Source organism: Macrotis lagotis, chromosome 1 (genome assembly GCF_037893015.1).
Source record: "Macrotis lagotis isolate mMagLag1 chromosome 1, bilby.v1.9.chrom.fasta, whole genome shotgun sequence".
In the NCBI taxonomy this organism is placed as follows: domain Eukaryota; kingdom Metazoa; phylum Chordata; class Mammalia; order Peramelemorphia; family Peramelidae; genus Macrotis; species Macrotis lagotis.
Window position 1 is genome coordinate 486,045,690 of NC_133658.1, and position 18,437 is coordinate 486,064,126.

Sequence of the window (18,437 nt, forward strand, 5' to 3'; positions counted from 1 at the left end):
TATTTCAAATGTACAGTGTCTGTTTTGCTTATCTGTGTGCCTTTTACTTATTTAAAAAATGACTGCTTAATTTATAAATTAATATGAATTCATAGCATTTGATTATAGTTTTCTATTAGAACGTTACCTTAGTAATAATATTTTCAATAATGACAATGTAGGAAACAGAACTGAAATTTTAACAACATTTAATTCAACTGGCAGGAAAATCAAAGAATTATAGGGAAATACATTATAAAGCATTTACCATGTGTTGAGCACTGTGCTTTACAAATATTACCTCATTTGATACTCAGACAGATGAGGAAACTGAGGCAAACAAATTAAAAGGCTTTCCCAGATCATGCATTAATGCATGTCTAGGGCCGAGCTTAAACTCAGATCTTTCAGACTTAAGACATAACATTCTAGCCATTGTGCCACCTAACAAGTAAGGCTCACAGAGATAATTTAGAATCATTAATGTCCCATTTAAGAATGATAAAAAAAACTGAAGATGATCTTCAGAGTATCAAAGAAAATTGTTTGAAAGTTTTGGAATCGATGAATACAGTTAAAATGAAAATAACATCTCCCAATTCCCAAAATCCACTGGAGGAAAAGTCCTATTTACCCAAGTTTGACTTCTTGAGAATTGTGGATGCCAAGCTCCAGAGCCCCCTAAACAAAAAGAACCTTTTACAAAGAACCAAAAGAAATTAAATTACATACCAAAGAACTTCAGAGAGGGGCACAAGAGGGTCCAATGCTTACATGCTAAAAGGAGAAGAGGAGAAGAAAAAACTATTAATCCTTTGGGCTATCCTCAGTTATGATTTCCCAAGAGATATGAACTTGAATTGGGTAATCAAATAAGGATCCTAGAAAAAGAAAAGACAAAGGAGAAGTATCATATTTTAGAACATTTTGACTTTAACTATGTTTATATAGTCAGGTAAGTAAATATGTTGTAGCAATTTCTCCCTTCGATTTGACTGCATTTTATTGTTGTGTTGTTTTTTTTTTCCAGAAAATTCTTCCAGGAGGAAATACATCATTTGATGTAGTTTTTCTTGCCAGAGTAGTGGGAAATGTAGAAAATACTTTATTTATTAACACATCTAATCATGGGGTATTTACATACCAGGTAAGATTAAAAGATATTCATATTTGTTTTCCAGAAAATCTTCCTGACTGTTAACTCTTTTACTTGATGGTCATTTTAAGATTTGAAAGTAATAAGATCCCTTGCGTTGTTTGATAAGTATTTCCACCAAATATCCAAAAGCACATAAAGCTTATTTTTTTATAAATATTATTCAGAATCAATTGGAAATAAACAAATGAATGAAAACACAAGCCCAGTGTTATTATCTTCAAATGTGAATGCACTAAAATATTAAATAAACTAAAATAAGTGACAGACTAGGTAAGAAACAAAAACAAAAATCTGGTCTATACAAGAAACACATTAAAAAATAATGACTTCTTTTTGGTCAGGGCCACTGTAGAAATTTGTGTGGCTTAACTTTGCACCTTTGTCACAAAGGTTTTCTTTTAATTTTTTATCAATTGGGAAGGATTTGTAAGCAAGCTGAATGCTTAGGGATAATGTTGACCTAGAAAAAAAGAATGGAATATGAAAGAAATGAAAAAGGGTCATTGTACCATGTTTTTGAAATGCTCAGAGGAGAACATAAAGGTGGCTAAAAGAATTCACTCATAAAAAAAAGATAGCTTTGAAATGTGATTTTTTAAAATGCTTAAAAGGAAATGCAAACAATACAAAACAAACACCTGCCCTCAAGAAGGAAAAATAAAATTTTTGATCCTAGGGAAAGTTTAAAAATAAAAGAACCTAATAATATAAAAATAAGGAGGACTGGGGTCAAAATGGCAGTGAGAGTCAGAATATTTACCTAGCTCTCTATTTCCACAGCAACATAGAAAAGACTCCAGACAGAATTCTAATCAGGAAATTTAGGGAAAAAGTCACAGTGAGTTATTTTTCCATTCTAGGGTAGCTTAAGAAGGTAGAAGCTAAGGACACAGGAAGACAAGCCCAGGAGTACTCCACAATGGTAAAAGCAGTAGCTTTATTGAGAATATTCCAGTGCCAAGGAACAAAAAGGCATCAAAGGAATAGAAAGAGATCCTAACTGACCTCTGAAATCATCCTGGAAGTAGTAGTGCTTATGAAGTCAAGTGAAAAACTAATTTAAATAACTAACAGCTGTAACAATGCCTAAAGATCTAAAATAAATCCATCAGCATTTCTGTACTAACAAAGCTTAGCAGGAAGAGATCGAAAGAGAAATTTCATGTAAAATCATGACAGAAACTTGTAGAGAGACACACAGGAAGTGAATGAACATAATCATAAAACATCACACACAAATAAAGAGCTCTAAATAACTGAAGAAATACTAATAGCTCGTTGGTAGGTCAAGCCAATGTAATAAAACTGCTAACACCACCTGACATTAGTTTACTTACTCAGTGGCATACTAGTCAAACTAACATTATTTTATAGAATATTTCATTGAAAAACTATAAGAATTTAAAGTCAAAATATTATGGGAATCAAGCAGGCAAAATGGGGGTAAGAGGGTCAAATAATCATCATTATAAAAAATTTGTTACTAGATAAGAAATGAAGAGGTTAAACAGTGGACAAATTAGATACAAAATATACAGAGTTAAATGAGAACTTTAACCTTATCTGGGTTAAACCCAAAGAGCTCAGATACTGGGGCAAAGACTAAGTACTTGACAAAAAACTTGGGAAAACTGAAAAGTATTTGTAGAGCAACTAGGTCTGTTTTACAAAGATAAACAAAATGGATAGATAATTTAAACATAAAAGGTGATTTAGGAGAAACTTCATGACCAAATAAGATAGAAAGGTTCATAGGGAATAAAATGGATATTTTTTATTATATAAAAATAAAAGTTGTTGCATAAATAAAAGCCAATGCAGCCAAAATTAGAAAAAGTAAAACAGGAAAGTTGGTGATTTTTGTAGCAAGTTTCTCTGATAGAGCTCTCACTTCTAAAATATAGAGGGAACTGGGCAAAATTTCTAAGAATAGGTGCCACTAGGGCAGCTGGCACAGTAGATAGAGTACCAATCCTAGAGTCAGGAGGACCTGAGTTCAAATGTGACCTCATACCCTTAATAATTACCTAGGTGTGTGACCTTTGGCAAATCACTTAACCCTATTGCCTTGCAAAAACTTAAAAAAAAAGAAAGAAAGAAAGAATAAGTGCCACCACTCAGTTGAAAAATGGTCAATGTTTATGGTTTAGCAATTTTCAAAGAAAAAAACCTAAACTATCACTAGTCAGGGTGAGAGGAGGGTGGAGGGTGGATGCTTTAAAACACTAATATTTAGAGAAATGCAAATTTAAACAATTCTGAGGTACTACCTAACAGCCATAAGATTGGCTAAGAAGACAAAAGGAGAAAATAACATTCTGGAGGGGATGTAGGAGAGAAAGAGAAATGTTCATGATAAAATATTTTTATTAAAGATTTTATTTGAGTTTTTGAGTTTTGAAATTTTTCCCCCATCTTACTTACCTCCCCCCACCCCCCATGGAAAGCAATCTGTCAATCTTTACTTTGTTTCCATGTTGTACATTGATCCAAATTGAGTGTGATGAGAGAGAAATCATATCCTTAAAGAAGAAACAAAAAGTCTAAGACATAACAAGATCAGACAATAAGATATCTGGATTTTTTCCCTAAATTAAAGGGAATAGTCTTTGAACTTTGTTCAAACTCCATGGCTCTTTATCTGGATACAGATGGCATTCTCCATTACCGACAACCCAAAATTGTCCCTAATTGTTACACTGATGGAACAAGCAAATCCATCAAGGTTGAACATCACCCCCATGTTGCTGTTAGGGTGTACAGTGTTTTTCTGGTTCTGCTCATCTCACTCAGCATCAGTTCATGCAAATCCCTCCAGGCTTTCCTTAATTCCCATATCTCCTGGTTTCTAATAGAACAATAGTGTTTTATGACATACATATACCACAGTTTGCTAAGCCATTCCCCAATTGAAGGACATTTACTTGATTTCCAATTCTTTGCCACCACAAACAGGGCTGCTATGAATATTTTTGTATAAGTGATGTTTTTACCCTTTTCATCATCTCTTCAGGGTATAAGCCGAATAGTGGTATTGCTGGGTCAAAGGGTATTCTCATTTTTGTTGCCCTTTGGGTGTAGTTCCAAATTTCTCTCCAGAAAGGTTGGATGAGTTCACAGCTCCACAGACAATGTAATAGTGTCCCAGATTTCCCACAACTCTTCCAGCAATAATCATTATCCTTTCTGCTCATATTGGCCAGTCTGAGAGGTGTAAGGTGGTACCTCAGAGAAGCTTTAATTTGCATTCTCTATTAATTAATGATTTAGAGTGATTTTTCATGTGGCTGTGAATTGCTTTGATCTCCTTATCTGTAAATTGTTTTTGCATATCCTTTGACCATTTGTCAATTGGGGAATGACTTTTTTTTTAAATATAAATATGACTCAGTTCTGTATATTTTAGAAATGAGTCCTTTGTCAGAATCATTAGTTGTAAAGATTGTTTCCCAATTTACTACATTTCTTTTGATCTTGGTTACAGTGGTTTTATCTATGCAAAAGCTTTTTAATTTAATGTAATCGAAATCATTTAGTATGTTTTTGGTGATGATCTTCATCTCTTCCTTAGTGATAAACTACTACCCTTTCCATAGATCTAACAGGTAAACTAGTCCTTGATTTTCTAATTGGCTTATAGTGTTGTTTTTTATGTCTAAATCCTATAACCATTTGGATCTTATCTTGGTAATGGGTGTGATGAGGTGTTGGTCTAATCCAAGTTTCTGCCATATTAACTTCCAATTTTCCCCACAGTTTTTATTGAAGAAAGAATTTTTAATCCCAATAGCTGGGCTCTTTGGGTTTATCAAACAGCAGATTACTTCCAGTTATCCCAGCAGTTTTTAATCAAAGAGGGAGTTTTTATCCCAATGGCTGGACTCTTTGGGTTTATCAAGCAGATTACTATAATCTTCTCCCGCTATTACACCTAATCTATTCCACTGGTCCACCACTCTTTCTTAGCCAATACCAAACAGTTTTGATGACTGATGCTTTATAACATAATTTTAGATCAGTTAGGGCTAAGCCCCCTTCTTTTGCACTTTTTTTTCATTAAATTACTGGCAATTCTTGACTTTTTATTTCTCCATATGAATTTACTTACAACTTTTTCTAACTCATTAAAGTGCTTTTTTTTGGAATTTTGATTGGTAGGGCACTAAACAGGTGGCTTAGTTTTGGTATAATTGTCATTTTTATTATATTAGCTCTACCTATCCATGAGCAGTTGATGTTTGCCCAGTTATTTAAATCTGATTTAATTTGTGTGAGAAGTATTTTATAATTGTTTTCAAAAAGTTTCTGAGTCTGTCTTGGCAAATTGACTCCCAGGTATTTTATATTGTCTGAGGTTGCTTTGAATGGGATTTCTCTTTCTAGCTCTTCCTGCTGTATCTTGCTAGACATATATATAGAAAAGTTGAGGATTCATGAGGGTTTGTTTTATAACCTGGAACTTTGCTAAAATTGCTAATTGTTTCTAGTAGTTTTTTGGATAATTTCTTGGGATTCTCTAGGTATACCCTCATGTCATCTGCAAAGAGTGAGAGTTTTGTCTCTCCCTTCCCAATTCTAATTCCTTCAATTTCTTTTTCTTCTCTAATTGCTGAAGCTAACATTTCTAATATGATATGAATAGTAGTGGTGATAATGGGCACCCTTGTTTCACCCCTGATCTTATTGGGAATGTCTCTAGCCTTTCCCCATTGAATATAATGCTTGTTGATGGTTTCAGATAGATACTGCTAATAATTGTAAGGAACAGTCCATTTATTCCTACACTGGAGTGTTTTTAATAGCAATGGGTGCTGTATTTTGTCAAAAGCTTTTTCAGGATCTATTGATATGATCATATAATTTCTGATAGGTTTGTTGTTGATATAATTGAGTATACTAACAGTTTTCCTAATACTGAACCAACCCTGTATTCCTGGGATAAATCCTACTTGATCATAATGTATTATGCCAGTGATAACTTGTAATCATTTTGCTAAGATTTTATTTAAGATTTTTACATCTTTATGTATTACGGAGATAGGTCTATCTTTTCTTTATCTGCTTTAACTCTTCTGGTTTACATATCAGCATCATATTGGTTTCATAGAAAGAGTTAGGCAGAGTTCCATCTTTCCCTATTTTCCCAAAGAGTTTATGTAGCATTGGAACCAATTGTTCCTTAAATATTTGGTAGAATTCACTTGTGAATCCATCAGGCCCCGGAGATTTTTTCTTAGGGAGTTCAATGATGGCTTGTTGAATTTCTTTTTCTGAGATAGGGTTCTTTAGGTATTTAATCTCTTCTTCATTTCACTTGGGTAACTTATGTTTTTGTAAATATTCATCCATTTCACTTAGATTATCAATTATTGGCATAGAGTTGGGCAAAATAATTTTGAATTATTACTTTAACTTCTTCCTCATTGGTGGTGAGTTCACCTTTTTCATTTATGATACTAGCAATTTGGTTTTCTTTCTTTTTTTTAATCAAATTGACCAGAGGCTTATCAATTTTATTGGTTTTGTCATAATACCAACTTTTGGTTTTATTTATTAATTCAATAGTTTTTTTTGCTTTTGCTTTTATTAATTTCTCCTTTAATTTGTAGAATTTCTAATTTGGTATTTAATTGGGGATTTTTGATTTCTTTAATTTTTTTAGTTGCATGTTTAGTTCATTGATTTCCTCTTTCTCTAATTTATTTATGTAAGCATTTAAAGATACAATATATCCCCTGAGACCTGCTTTGAATGAATCCCTTAGGTTTTAGTATGTTGTTTTCATTACATTATTGTGATTATCTAGGATGAAATGATTAATTCTTTCTATAAATTGTTTTTTGGTCCACTCATTCTTTAAAATGAAGTTATTCAGTTTCCAATTGGTTCTGGGTCTATTTCTCCTTGGCCCAATATTGCATATGACTTTTATTACATTGTGATCTGAGAAAGGTGTTTTTCACTATTTCTGCCTTTCTGCAGTTGATCATTAGGTTTTTATGTCTTAGTACATGGTCAATGAGAAAAAGGTATATCCTTTCTTATCCCCATTCAATTTCCTCCATAAGTCTACCATATCTAGTTTTTCCTAACAATCTATTTACCTCCTTAACTTCTTTCTTGTTTATTTTATGATTCGATTTATCTAGATCTGATAGCAGGAGGTTGAGGTCTCCCACTAGTAGTGTCTTGCTGTCTATGTTTTCCTGTATTTCTTTGACCTTCTCCTCTAAGAATTTGGATGCTATCCCATTGGGTGGGTGTGTGTGTGTGTGTGTGTGTGTGTGTGTGTGTGTGTGTGTATTCAGTATTGAAATAACTTTATTGTCTATGGTACCTTTTAGGAGGATATCATTTCCTTCCTTTTTTTCCCCCTTCCCCTCCCTTTATCCATATTCCCTAGTATTTTATTTCTGAATACCACCCCCCTTCAGTGTGTTTGCCCTCCTATATCACCCCTTCCCCTTTATTTCCCCTTTTCTGAAATTTTTCCTTTTCCTTTCCCTTCCTTTTGTTAGTTCCCCTTTCTCCTCCATTCTCTGTCCCCCCCTCCCCTTTTCCCCTTTTAATACTTGAAAGGTTAGATGTTTTTTAAGTTAACTGAGTATGTGTATGTTGACTTTAAGCCAAGTTTGATGAGAAAAAGATTCAGGTTTTTCTCATCTCCTCCCTTCTTCCCCTCTATTACCATAGGTATTTTGTACCTCTTAGTGTAATAATTTACCCCATTCAATCCCCTCCCTCCTCCCATCTCCTTCCTTTCCCCCTTTTTAAGGAGGTAGTGTTTTTTAGATTATTCTATCTGAGTCATAGAAACTTCTGAGTGTCTGTCCCTTCCAGTTCTGTATATTCTATCTAATAGAGTTAAAATTCTTGCGAGTTATTAGAGTCTTTCTCCCAAGTGGGGTTATAGTCAGTTTCATCCCATTGGATAGCAGTCTCATGGATAGGTCATGAATGTCCATCACTTCTGGCTAGGTATATTCTCTGCTAGAGTTATAATTCTCAAGATTTATGAGAATCTTTTCCCCCATGCTGAGATGTAGCCAGTTTCATCTTATTGGATGATGGGGGTTTTTTTCTTTTTTCGCCCTCCCCCCCCCCTTTAACCTTTGCATGTGTCTCTTGAACCTCCTGTTTGATGTCCAGATTTTCTATTTAGCTTTAGTCTTTTCATCAGGAATTTTTGGAATTCTTCCATTTCATTAAATGTCTTTTTTTCCTGGAAGAGAAGGCTGGACTTTACAGGATAGTGGATTCTTGGCTGCATTCCAAGCTCCCTTGCTGTTCAAAATATCTTGTTCCAGGTCCTTCAATCCCTTAATGTTGATGCAGCCAGGTCCTGAGTAATCCTTACTGTGGCTCCTTGATATTTAAATTGTTTCTTTCTGGCTGCTTGCAGGATTTTCTCTTTTATCTGATAGTTCTGGAATTTGGCCACAACATTCCTTGGTGTTTTCTTTTTAGCATCTTTTTCTGGTGGGGATTGATGTATTCTTTCAATAACTACTTTGCCCTCTGGTTCCATGATATCAGGGCATTTTTCCATCACTAGATCCTGTAATATTAAGTTCAGGCTTTTTTTTTCTCTTCAATGTTTTCAGGAACTCTTAATAATTCTCAGATTGCTCCTCCTCGACCTATTCTCAAGGTCAGTTGTTTTGCTCATGAGGTATTTTACATTTTCTTCTATTTTTTTCTATTTTTTGATTTTGTTTAACAGGCTCTTGCCGTCTCATGAAGTCATTAATTTCTGTAGGGCTTCCTTTTTTTTTAGGGAGGAGTTTTCTTCATTAACCTTTTACAACTCCTTTTCCAATTGGTCAATTCTACTTTTCAGAGAGCTTTCTATTTGATCAATTGAGGTTTTGAGAGAATTATTTTCTTTTTGCATTTGCCCAATTGAGGATCTGAAAGAATTATTTTCATTTTGTTTTTGTCTAATTGAGGATCTGAGAGATTTATTCTTATTTTATATTTGACCAGTTGCATTTTCTAAAGATTTGTTTTCTTTTCTACATGGCATTGTCTCTCCCAAATTTTCCAGTAGATTTTTCAACTCCTTCCTTATTTCTTCAAGGAAGTCTTTCTGTGCTGGAGACCAGATCATATTCTCCTCAGATGTTCTAGGTCTCTCTGAGTTAGGGTCTTTTCCAAGAATTTTTCTATGGATCCACCTTTCCGCTGACCTTTCTTCATTTTGCTAAGACCTTGAGTTGGGGAGGGGCTGGTTCACAGGGTTTTGGGATCCCTAGAAGCTTTACTCACTGAGTACAATTTCTCTGCCTGGCCAGTAGGAGATGCTGGTTGCTTTCTCAGGAGTGTCTGTGACCTTGATTGAGGCCTTATCCCTTAGCTTGAAAGGAGCAATTGAAGCTATTGAATACTTTCATCTTCAATCATTGATGGGCTTTACCCTGGGGTGAGGTCATCCCTCTCCCTATTGTCAGCTGGGCTGGTTCTTCTGCTCACACACCTATGCCTGAGGCAGTAGTCTGTGATTGTGTTTGTTCTCCGAAGAGACCTCAGCCACAATGGAGTCATGGACTCAGAGTTCCTCAGACCAGAGGAGCCCAGGGATGGTGTCTGCAGCTCTCCTGCATGGGAACTCTCCCCCCAGCCCTGTCGGCAAGGTCCAGAGGGACAGCACCAGCACCAACACCAGTGCCTCTGCTCCCTACTTGACTTAAGCCCCAAGTGGTCTAACCCAGCCACTGATCAACCAATTCTGGTTCTCAGGCCCTCTGGCTCCCTGTTTCCAATTCAGCTGCTAATCTGATTGATCCTGGGCTGATCCACCCTTTGAGCCTGGATTTACCCAAGGCTGCAGAAGAAAAATCCTGAGGTAGATGTTCTTTCTCCTCGCTTTTCTTTCTGGGTTTTGTGGGTGGGATTTCTGTTAAGAGGTTTGTTTCATATCCTAGATGGGGAAAGCTCTGGAGACTTTAAAACTTTAGGATTATGTGAAATAAAATTGAATTTAAATTTTTTTTTTAATTTCTGGAAAATAGAATGAAAATGAGATAGGAACATTTACTGTTCAGATGAATTAAAAAAATAAAAAAACAGGAATTGCGATCATCCTATCAGACAAAAATAAAAATTCAAAATATCAAGAGAGAAAAACTAAATGATGAAATAATGAAAATTAGATTATACATGAAGGAGCTATATATAATGAATCAGTATCAGATGTTAAGCATATATACACAAAATGAGATAGCTACTATAAAATCTTAAAGAAAAAGCTGACTGAATTTTAAAAAAACAGAATTATTGCCATAAATATAGGTCATTTTAATCTCCCTCCAGAGTTGGACTAATCTAAGAAAGATTTAAGTAAAAAAGAAATAAGTTAAACCAAATAAACAATTACAGATTTTGGATCTGAAAAACTTACAGTGACTTTAAATGTGAATATTAAAGAATATAAGTATTTCGCAGTATGATTTGCTATCTTTTTTTTTAGGGTTTTTTTTTTTTTGCAAGGCAAATGGGGTTAAGTGGCTTTCCCAAGGCCACACACCTAGGTAATTAAGTGTCTGAGGTCAGATTTTGAACTCAGGTACTCCTGACCTCCAGGGTTGGTGCTCTATCAACTGCGCCACCTAGTCACCCAATTTGCTGTCTTTTTAAAGTAGACCATGTGTTCAGGAGAAACTTAAGTAAATGTAATAAAGCAGAAGTACTAAACAGACTAGTCCGATAAAGCATAATTAAAAATTTGATTAATAAAAGGAACTCAAGCAAAAAAATCTAGACTTTGATTAGAATTGCCCAAAAGGAAGCCATAGATTATTGACATACTAATCATGGAATAGGTCAAAAATTTATTCGAGAAACCAATAAGTATGTGAATGATAATTAGAGTTGTGATGTGCCTTACCAAAATCTATGTAATGCAAGCTGAAAGTTTTCAGGATGAAAAATTGTGTTTCTAAAAATTTACATTAACAAAATTTTAAATAAATAAACTTTTTATATAAAATATACTTTTTTCCATTAAAAACCTGAGATCAAAGTCAATATCCATTGATTATTTAATTTCTAAATAGCTGTATATTGCAATGATTTGGGTTATGATGATTTGGGTTATCATTTGGGAAATGATAAATATGATTTAGAAAAGCATTAGAAGTAAGCAAAAGCAGAGTGTATATATATGTATTGCAGATTGAAATATGTATACATTGCATTGTGTATGTGTGGGGGGGTATTGCAGATTGAAAGAAAAATTACCGTGAAACTGAACACTGAGTAAAATAATGAGACTTGAAAAAAATGAGAAAATAAGTGTATTTAGCTCCCTCTTACAAAGTTTTTTTTTAAGTTTTTGCAAGACAATGGGGGTTAAGTGGCTTGCCCAAGGCCACACAGCTAGGTAATTATTAAGTGTTTGAGGCCAGATTTGAACTCAGGTACTCCTGACTCCAGGGCGGGTGCTCTATCCACTGCACCACCTAGCCACCGCGCCCCCCCCCCCCCTTTACAAAGTTGAGAGACTATAGATTTGGAACATTACACTCAGTCTTCAAAGATATGGCAATTAGTTTTGCAAAACTTTCTCTCTCTCTCTCTCTCTCTCTCTCTCTTTTTTAAAACAAGGGATAGTTCTCTAAGTAGAGCAGGAATGAGTAATATATTTGGAAGCCAAAGTAACAGACTAAAGTGATCAACAGAATTGTTTAAATCAAATTGATGTATAGGTGTATCTTTTGAAAGATACTTATGGTTTATCTATTTTGAAGCAAATAAAGTTTATATGTCTTTAGTTTATAAATCCAAATCTCACTCTTTGAGATTTGCAGCAGTTACTTTATGACCAGCCAAGCTCTTAATTTGTTAATTATTCATTTTTGTATTTAATTTGACTGCCCAATGTACTTGGTAGATATTTGAAATTTCATAGTCATTGTCTTTACAAAAACCTCTTAATAGAGTACTAATCAATTTTGCCTTGGGGATAGAAAAATTCATTTAAACTTTTTAGTGTAGGTCTCCTGATTCAACCTGAATATTATAAAATGCTGTAAAAAAGTATACAAGCATACCTCAGGTTGTGGGTTCAATTTCAGACTACTGTAATAAAGTAAATATCATGATAAAGAGAGTCAGAGAAATCTCAATTTCCCCCAATGTAAAAGTTACATTTGCATTATATATTCTTTTAAAAATGTACATAACCTAAATTAAAAATACTTTTTAAAAAAATTTTAGTATTTTTTTTAAAATGCTAAGAACATTGTTTATAGTTTGATACTTAATGCTTCTTAGAAACCAGAAATCTTGAGCTTTTCTGGGCACAGCTTTCTCTTCCCTTTGGCTAAGAAGCTTCTTAAAAGTCCACATCAGACATTTAAAATTTATATAAATCTCCAAACCTTCAAGTAAGTCAAAATCTTTTTGCTGGTAGAGAATCTTGCTTCAGTGTTGATTGCTGCTGGCTGATCAGAGTAGTAGTTGTTCAAGTTTGGGGTGGCTGTGGCAATTTCTTAAAATAAGAAAACAATGAAGTTTGCTTCATCTATTGACTTTTCCTTTTACTGGAATAGTTAAAAGGCCATTTTAGAGTTATTAATTGTACTAATTTCAATACTATGTCTGAGGGATAGGGGAGACCCAAGGAGAGAGACCGAGAAAACAGTCATTTGGTGAAACAGTCAAAACACACACATTTATTGATTATGTTATTTGTCTTAGTCCAAACTGCCCCAAACAATTATAATAGTAACACTAAAGATGCTGATCACAGATCACCATAACAGAAATAATAGTAATGAAAAATTGTAAGAATTACCCTCCCCCCCAAAAAAATGATAGATACAACTTAAGCACATTTTGTTGAAAAAAATTTTACCAGTATATTTGCTTGAGGCAGGATAGGCACAAAACTTCAGTCTATTAAAAAAAATACTATCTGTGAAATATGATAAAATAGTATACCAGTAAAATGATTATAATGGTAGGCTGGGGTGGTGTGAAAGTAGGGAAAACTTTTGGGTATGTTGATTTATTTTGTTATTTCTTCCATTCTATTCTTCTCTATATATCTATCAACATTTAGTTGTTTGGTGCTGTGTACAAAGTGGGTATTAAAATATTTGTTACATGTAAAAATAGATTAAAGAAATAAGCCCATATTATATGCTATTTACTGTACTAAGAATCCAAAGAAAGACAAAAATAAGCTTCCTGCCCTCAAGAAGCTCACATTCTAAGTTGGCTGTTGGGTGACAATATGTAAATAAAAATGCATATAAGTGTCACTTTAATTCTTAATGACCATATAATAAAAATAATAATAGTACAAAAATGTGAGTCAAACATTATAAATATATGGTGTAACAAACACACACTTGCATATGTATATGTGTGTATATGATTAAAGAAAGAGAACTAATTAGATTTTCCTATTGAAAATTAAAAACATTTTCTTTAAGGTTAATCATAGTTATACAATAGAGATTGGGAAGGTCTGTCATTTCAGTGATTGGAAGTACTTCAATAAGACAAAATTCCCTTTACCAATGAAAGTCAGCACCTTAAGTATAACCATTAATCAGTAAGTATTTAATAATCACCTACCATGTCAAGCACTCAGACTATGTTGAGTGATTTGCGAGAATCATACAATTGGTATGTTTTGGAGAAATGACATGATACTCATGTCTTCCTGACTGAGACTAACACTCCATCTGCTTCACAACACTGCTTGTCTCTTGAGTCTCTTTCTAGATAAATTAAAGTACTAGAGAGATGTCTTAATTGCTTCTCTTTTTTTCTCATTTGAAACAGGTATTTGGTGTTGGTGTTCCAAACCCATATAGATTGCGGCCATTTATTGGGGCCAGAGTTCCTGTAAATAGCAGTTTTTCACCTATAATCAATATACACAATCCTCACAGTGAACCTTTACAGGTGAGTACATTTTGATAACTTATATGATCTTGCTGAAAAAAATTACTTGAAAACTGAAAGATTAAAGAAATTACCCCAGTTCTTAGAAGTTAGGAATAGAGAATTTTAAAGACTTCATTTGTTTATATTGAAAATATTGCTTTTTTCAGCATATTTTGATTTGTTTTCATTATAATAAAAGAATGATTTTTAAGATCTTTCTTTGGCTTAAATTAACTTGAAATAATTCTGTAGCTGCATGGGTCTGCAATGAAAAATACTACATAGTTTATTTTAAAAGCCATTTTCTATCATTTAAAATTTCTTCCTCCTAGGATAATAAGTTCTTTTTCTCCCAGTATAAACATAATCAGGTTTTCTTTCATAATTGAGTTCAAATGAAGACATGGCTCTTCCAGGGCTTGGGTATGTTTTTGGGTAAATAAATTTTAAGTTCAGTTTCTTATTTCAATGATCTTTCATTGGTGCTACTTAGCAATAAAAAAATTGCTAATGGGAAAATATAAACAACATTTTCCTTCATTCAGTGCTGGAGCAGAAATGTGTCCAGGAATTACCAGTAATCTCCAATCATTTCCCTTTCTTCAGTTCCAAACACCAATCCCACTCTTAACATTTATTACTATTGTGGCTCATTATCATCTATACTTTTTTAGCCTTCCATTTTATGTTCACTTTGAACATGATATTGATACTTAAGAATTTCTTCAAACCAAAGTAGAAGACTATTTCCTGTCTCCAACTTAGTACCCTGGTTTACTAAGGTATCATGATATACACCATACAAGTAAGCTTCTGAAAAGGTTCCAAGAATCCAAAATGTATACAAATCTGTTTTATTAAAATCTAGAGATTTAATTCTGAGTGTCTTGAGAACCTTCACTTTAATCTGGCGAAGCCAAAGTAGATCATAGCAACCTACATATGGTTGCTTATATGATAAATATTATCTGGCCCACTAAGTTTTTTCAGGCTGCAAAAAAAAGGTATAAAAACAAAAATATTGTTCTCCACTTAGAACCCTATACTAGAGGTAGGACTAAGTGGCAAAATGGTCTGAAGAAAAATTAGGAAAATACAAAGTACCTGAATATTCTGTTCATCAGATATTCAGTCCCTGATAAAGAAGGATAATCTAGAATAAATAGGAATTGCTTTCCATGTTATTTGTGGAATTTTTTCCCAACTTTGACATGGAAGATGCTGACAGGATGCTAGGGTGACTTAACCAAAATAAGTACTTCATAAGATTAATTCATTTAGTTAAATAAGCATCATTTGTCAAAGAAAGGTGCTATTGAAACCAACATCTTACACACTACATAAGTAACACAAGGAAGATATAATAAACCTTTTTTTGTCCTGCCATTCCTACTGATAAATTGTTGTCATTTTGTCTCCTTAGGTAATAGAATATCCTTGTTTTGGCTAGCTTCTGTAACAGATCTTCAAAGAACCCCCACCTACATACAACTGTTATTTTCCCCCTAGCTATTTTTGGAAAGGTCTGAAGTCAAAGATGAAATATTGTTCCCTTTTGCCAAAGCATGTAGCATAAGCTGTTGCACACTGCAGCAGAGGAGTAGTATTACATACATTCAAACTCATGGTCTTTCCTCCCTCCTCCTACTACCACTATCCACTATTAGGAAAAAAATCAATAATAATGAAATATATTCTTCTGACCACAGATCTTAATTCGAGCTTTATAATGAAAAGGAATTAACTATAATGCTCCTGTATGTGTGTACATATGTGTATGTATACAAACAAGTGCATATGCATTTCGTATATATAAATATATATATATATATAAAATGTATGTTTCTTTTTTTTTTACACCTAGGTATATAATGTTTGTCCTTCATTTTTGTTGAAGAACATTATAATATCAGGAACATGATGCCATGACAAGCACATGAATCAGATCTGAGTGAAGGGGGGCTGTGCTAAGTCACCAGCCTCACATTCTCTCCTCCAGAGCCATCTGGGTCAAATAGCCAGATATGAATCAGGACAATTGGAGATGTCCCTGGATGCATGGCAATCAGGGTTAAGTGGACTTACCCAAGGTCATACACAGCTAGTAATAATCAAGTGTCTGAGACCAGATCGGAACTCTTATCCTACTGACTCCAAGGCTAGTGCTCTATCCATTGCACCATCTAACTGCCCCTGTGTGTGTGTGTGTGTGTGTGTGTGTGTGTGTGTGTGTCTTATATGTGCATCTGTATGCATATATAAACACCTTACCTGCTTATATGATGGGCTGCTAGATTGCACAGTGGATAGAGCACTGGCCTTGGAGTCAGGAAGACAGGTGTTTGAATCTGGCCTCAGACACTTGACACATACTAATTGTGTGACTTTGGATTGCCTCGCATCCAGGACCATCTGCAGTCATCCTGATTCATATCTGACCACTGAACCCAGATGGCTCTGGAGGAGGAAGTGAGGATGGTGACCTAGCACAGCACACCCTCCCTCAAACTCAATTCACGTGCTTGTCATGACATCCTCCAGATATGATCTTTGAGAATAAAGGACAAATATATCATCGTCATCATGCTCTTTTCATTTTGTCCTAATATTTCTTTTTCTTATGGAGTCATTTACTTCTTGTCTGGTCTTCTCTTTATTTTCAAAGTCTGTAAGACTAACTCCCTTTACTTCTAAACTTTTTATTCTCCTTCCTAACTTTTCCTACAGTTTATATATCTCCTGCTTCATTTCTTTTAGTTACTGGTGTAATCTTAGTGGAAAATCCATTTTTATCCATTGAGTCACTGCCTGCAACACCTACTATTATTGTGTGATTGGGCAAGTCACTTAACCTCTGTCTGTCTCAGTTTCCTCAACTGTGAAATAAGGATAATAATAGCATCTACCTCCCAAATAAGGCAATCATGCTTAGTGCTTAATGAATTCTTATTTCTTCCTCTTCCCTCCTTCCTAGAATTCTCTATTTCATGTCAATTTATAGCTTGATATTCAGTATACATTGTTCTTGTGGCATTCTTTCTTGGATTGGCATTAAGAAATAACAGAAAGTATTGGATATGTTGAAGATCAAAGACTGAAATTGACTGATTACTAGTGTCAGAATCATTTCATAATTTTTCCTGTGCTTAGTCAATTTACCAGCTAGTTAGAACTAAGCTAAAAAATGAACAAGAATCCCAGAATTTCAAAATTGGAAGGAACTTCACTAACCATCTAGTCCAATCCATAGACAAAAAGAACCCACTCTCTAACATACCTAATCAGGTATTCTTCTGACTTTTGCATGAGGACAATTATCATGTCCCCATATTCTTCTTTTCTCCAGGTTAAACATGCCCAGATCTTTTGAATGATTTTCATGTATATCATGGATTGGAAAGGCCATTTACTCCTCTGAACATTCTACAGCTTCTCAGTTGTGATAGCCAAAACCAGATAGAGTATTCCATTTGAAGTCTAAGTGAGGGCTTTCTGTCACCTCCCTATTCCTGGAAGTTACGGCTCTCTGGACATAGTCTAAGTTTGCATTATTTTCTGTCACATCAAACTACTAAACTTAAATTAAGCTTACAATCCACTTACACCTGCAGATCTTCAGAAAACTACTATCTATCTATATCCCTTTTCCATATTCTATTTTCAAACATGATTTTTGTATTCAAATGCTGGGCTTTATTTTTATCCCTAATTTAATTTCTTCTTAATTAAATTCTATCCTATGCTCTAGTCTATCTAGATCCTTTTAGAGCCTCATCTCTATTGCATTTGATTTCCATTTCAGTTTTGTATCATTTGAAAATTTGATGCAAATATCATCTGTGCTTTTATTCAAGTCATTAATAAAAATACTAAACTGCACTAGATTGACCTCTGATCTCTGTGGTCCTCCACATGAGATTTCTTGCCATATTGATAGCATCTTTTGGTCCAGGCATCTAACCAGCTAAGGATTCTTCTTATTTACATTATCATTTAATCTATCACTCTCCAACTTCTCCACAAAAATTTTATAAGATACTTAATCAAAAACTTTTAAGGTCTAGAAAAACCAGTGATAATGTTGTCTCCCTCTAGAATCTTGGTGATCTTGTTAAAAAAGATTAGGTTAGTCTTATCTCCCCTGTTCTTGATGAAGCCTTGTTGGCTTTTTGGAATCACTGTTTCCTTTTCTAAATGTTCATCAATTCTTTAATGATCAGTTTTGGAATTTTTTTAGGAGTCAGTTTCATCTCACTGACCATAGTATATAGGCTATATATTTGAAAGTGAAGTCTTGTAGTATTTCTCCCATTCTCATGATTTTTCAAATATCACTGACAATGGATTTACAATCACATGCACCAATTTTTTCAAGATCTAAGGATGTTATTGATCTCAG

The 18,437-nt window shown here is 34.2% G+C and overlaps 1 protein-coding gene across 4 annotated transcripts in view; it reads left to right on the forward strand.

Moving 5' to 3' along the window:
- Positions 1-18,437, forward strand: part of TMEM131 (transmembrane protein 131) — a 236,478-nt gene that overhangs the window by 154,498 nt on the left and 63,543 nt on the right. For all 4 annotated transcript variants that reach the window (XM_074213733.1, XM_074213734.1, XM_074213735.1 and 1 more), the window contains exons 6-7: positions 1,010-1,126; positions 13,934-14,056. In XM_074213733.1, coding sequence (XP_074069834.1) covers positions 1,010-1,126; positions 13,934-14,056 — 240 coding nt within the window. The remainder of the gene's footprint in view (positions 1-1,009; positions 1,127-13,933; positions 14,057-18,437) is intronic.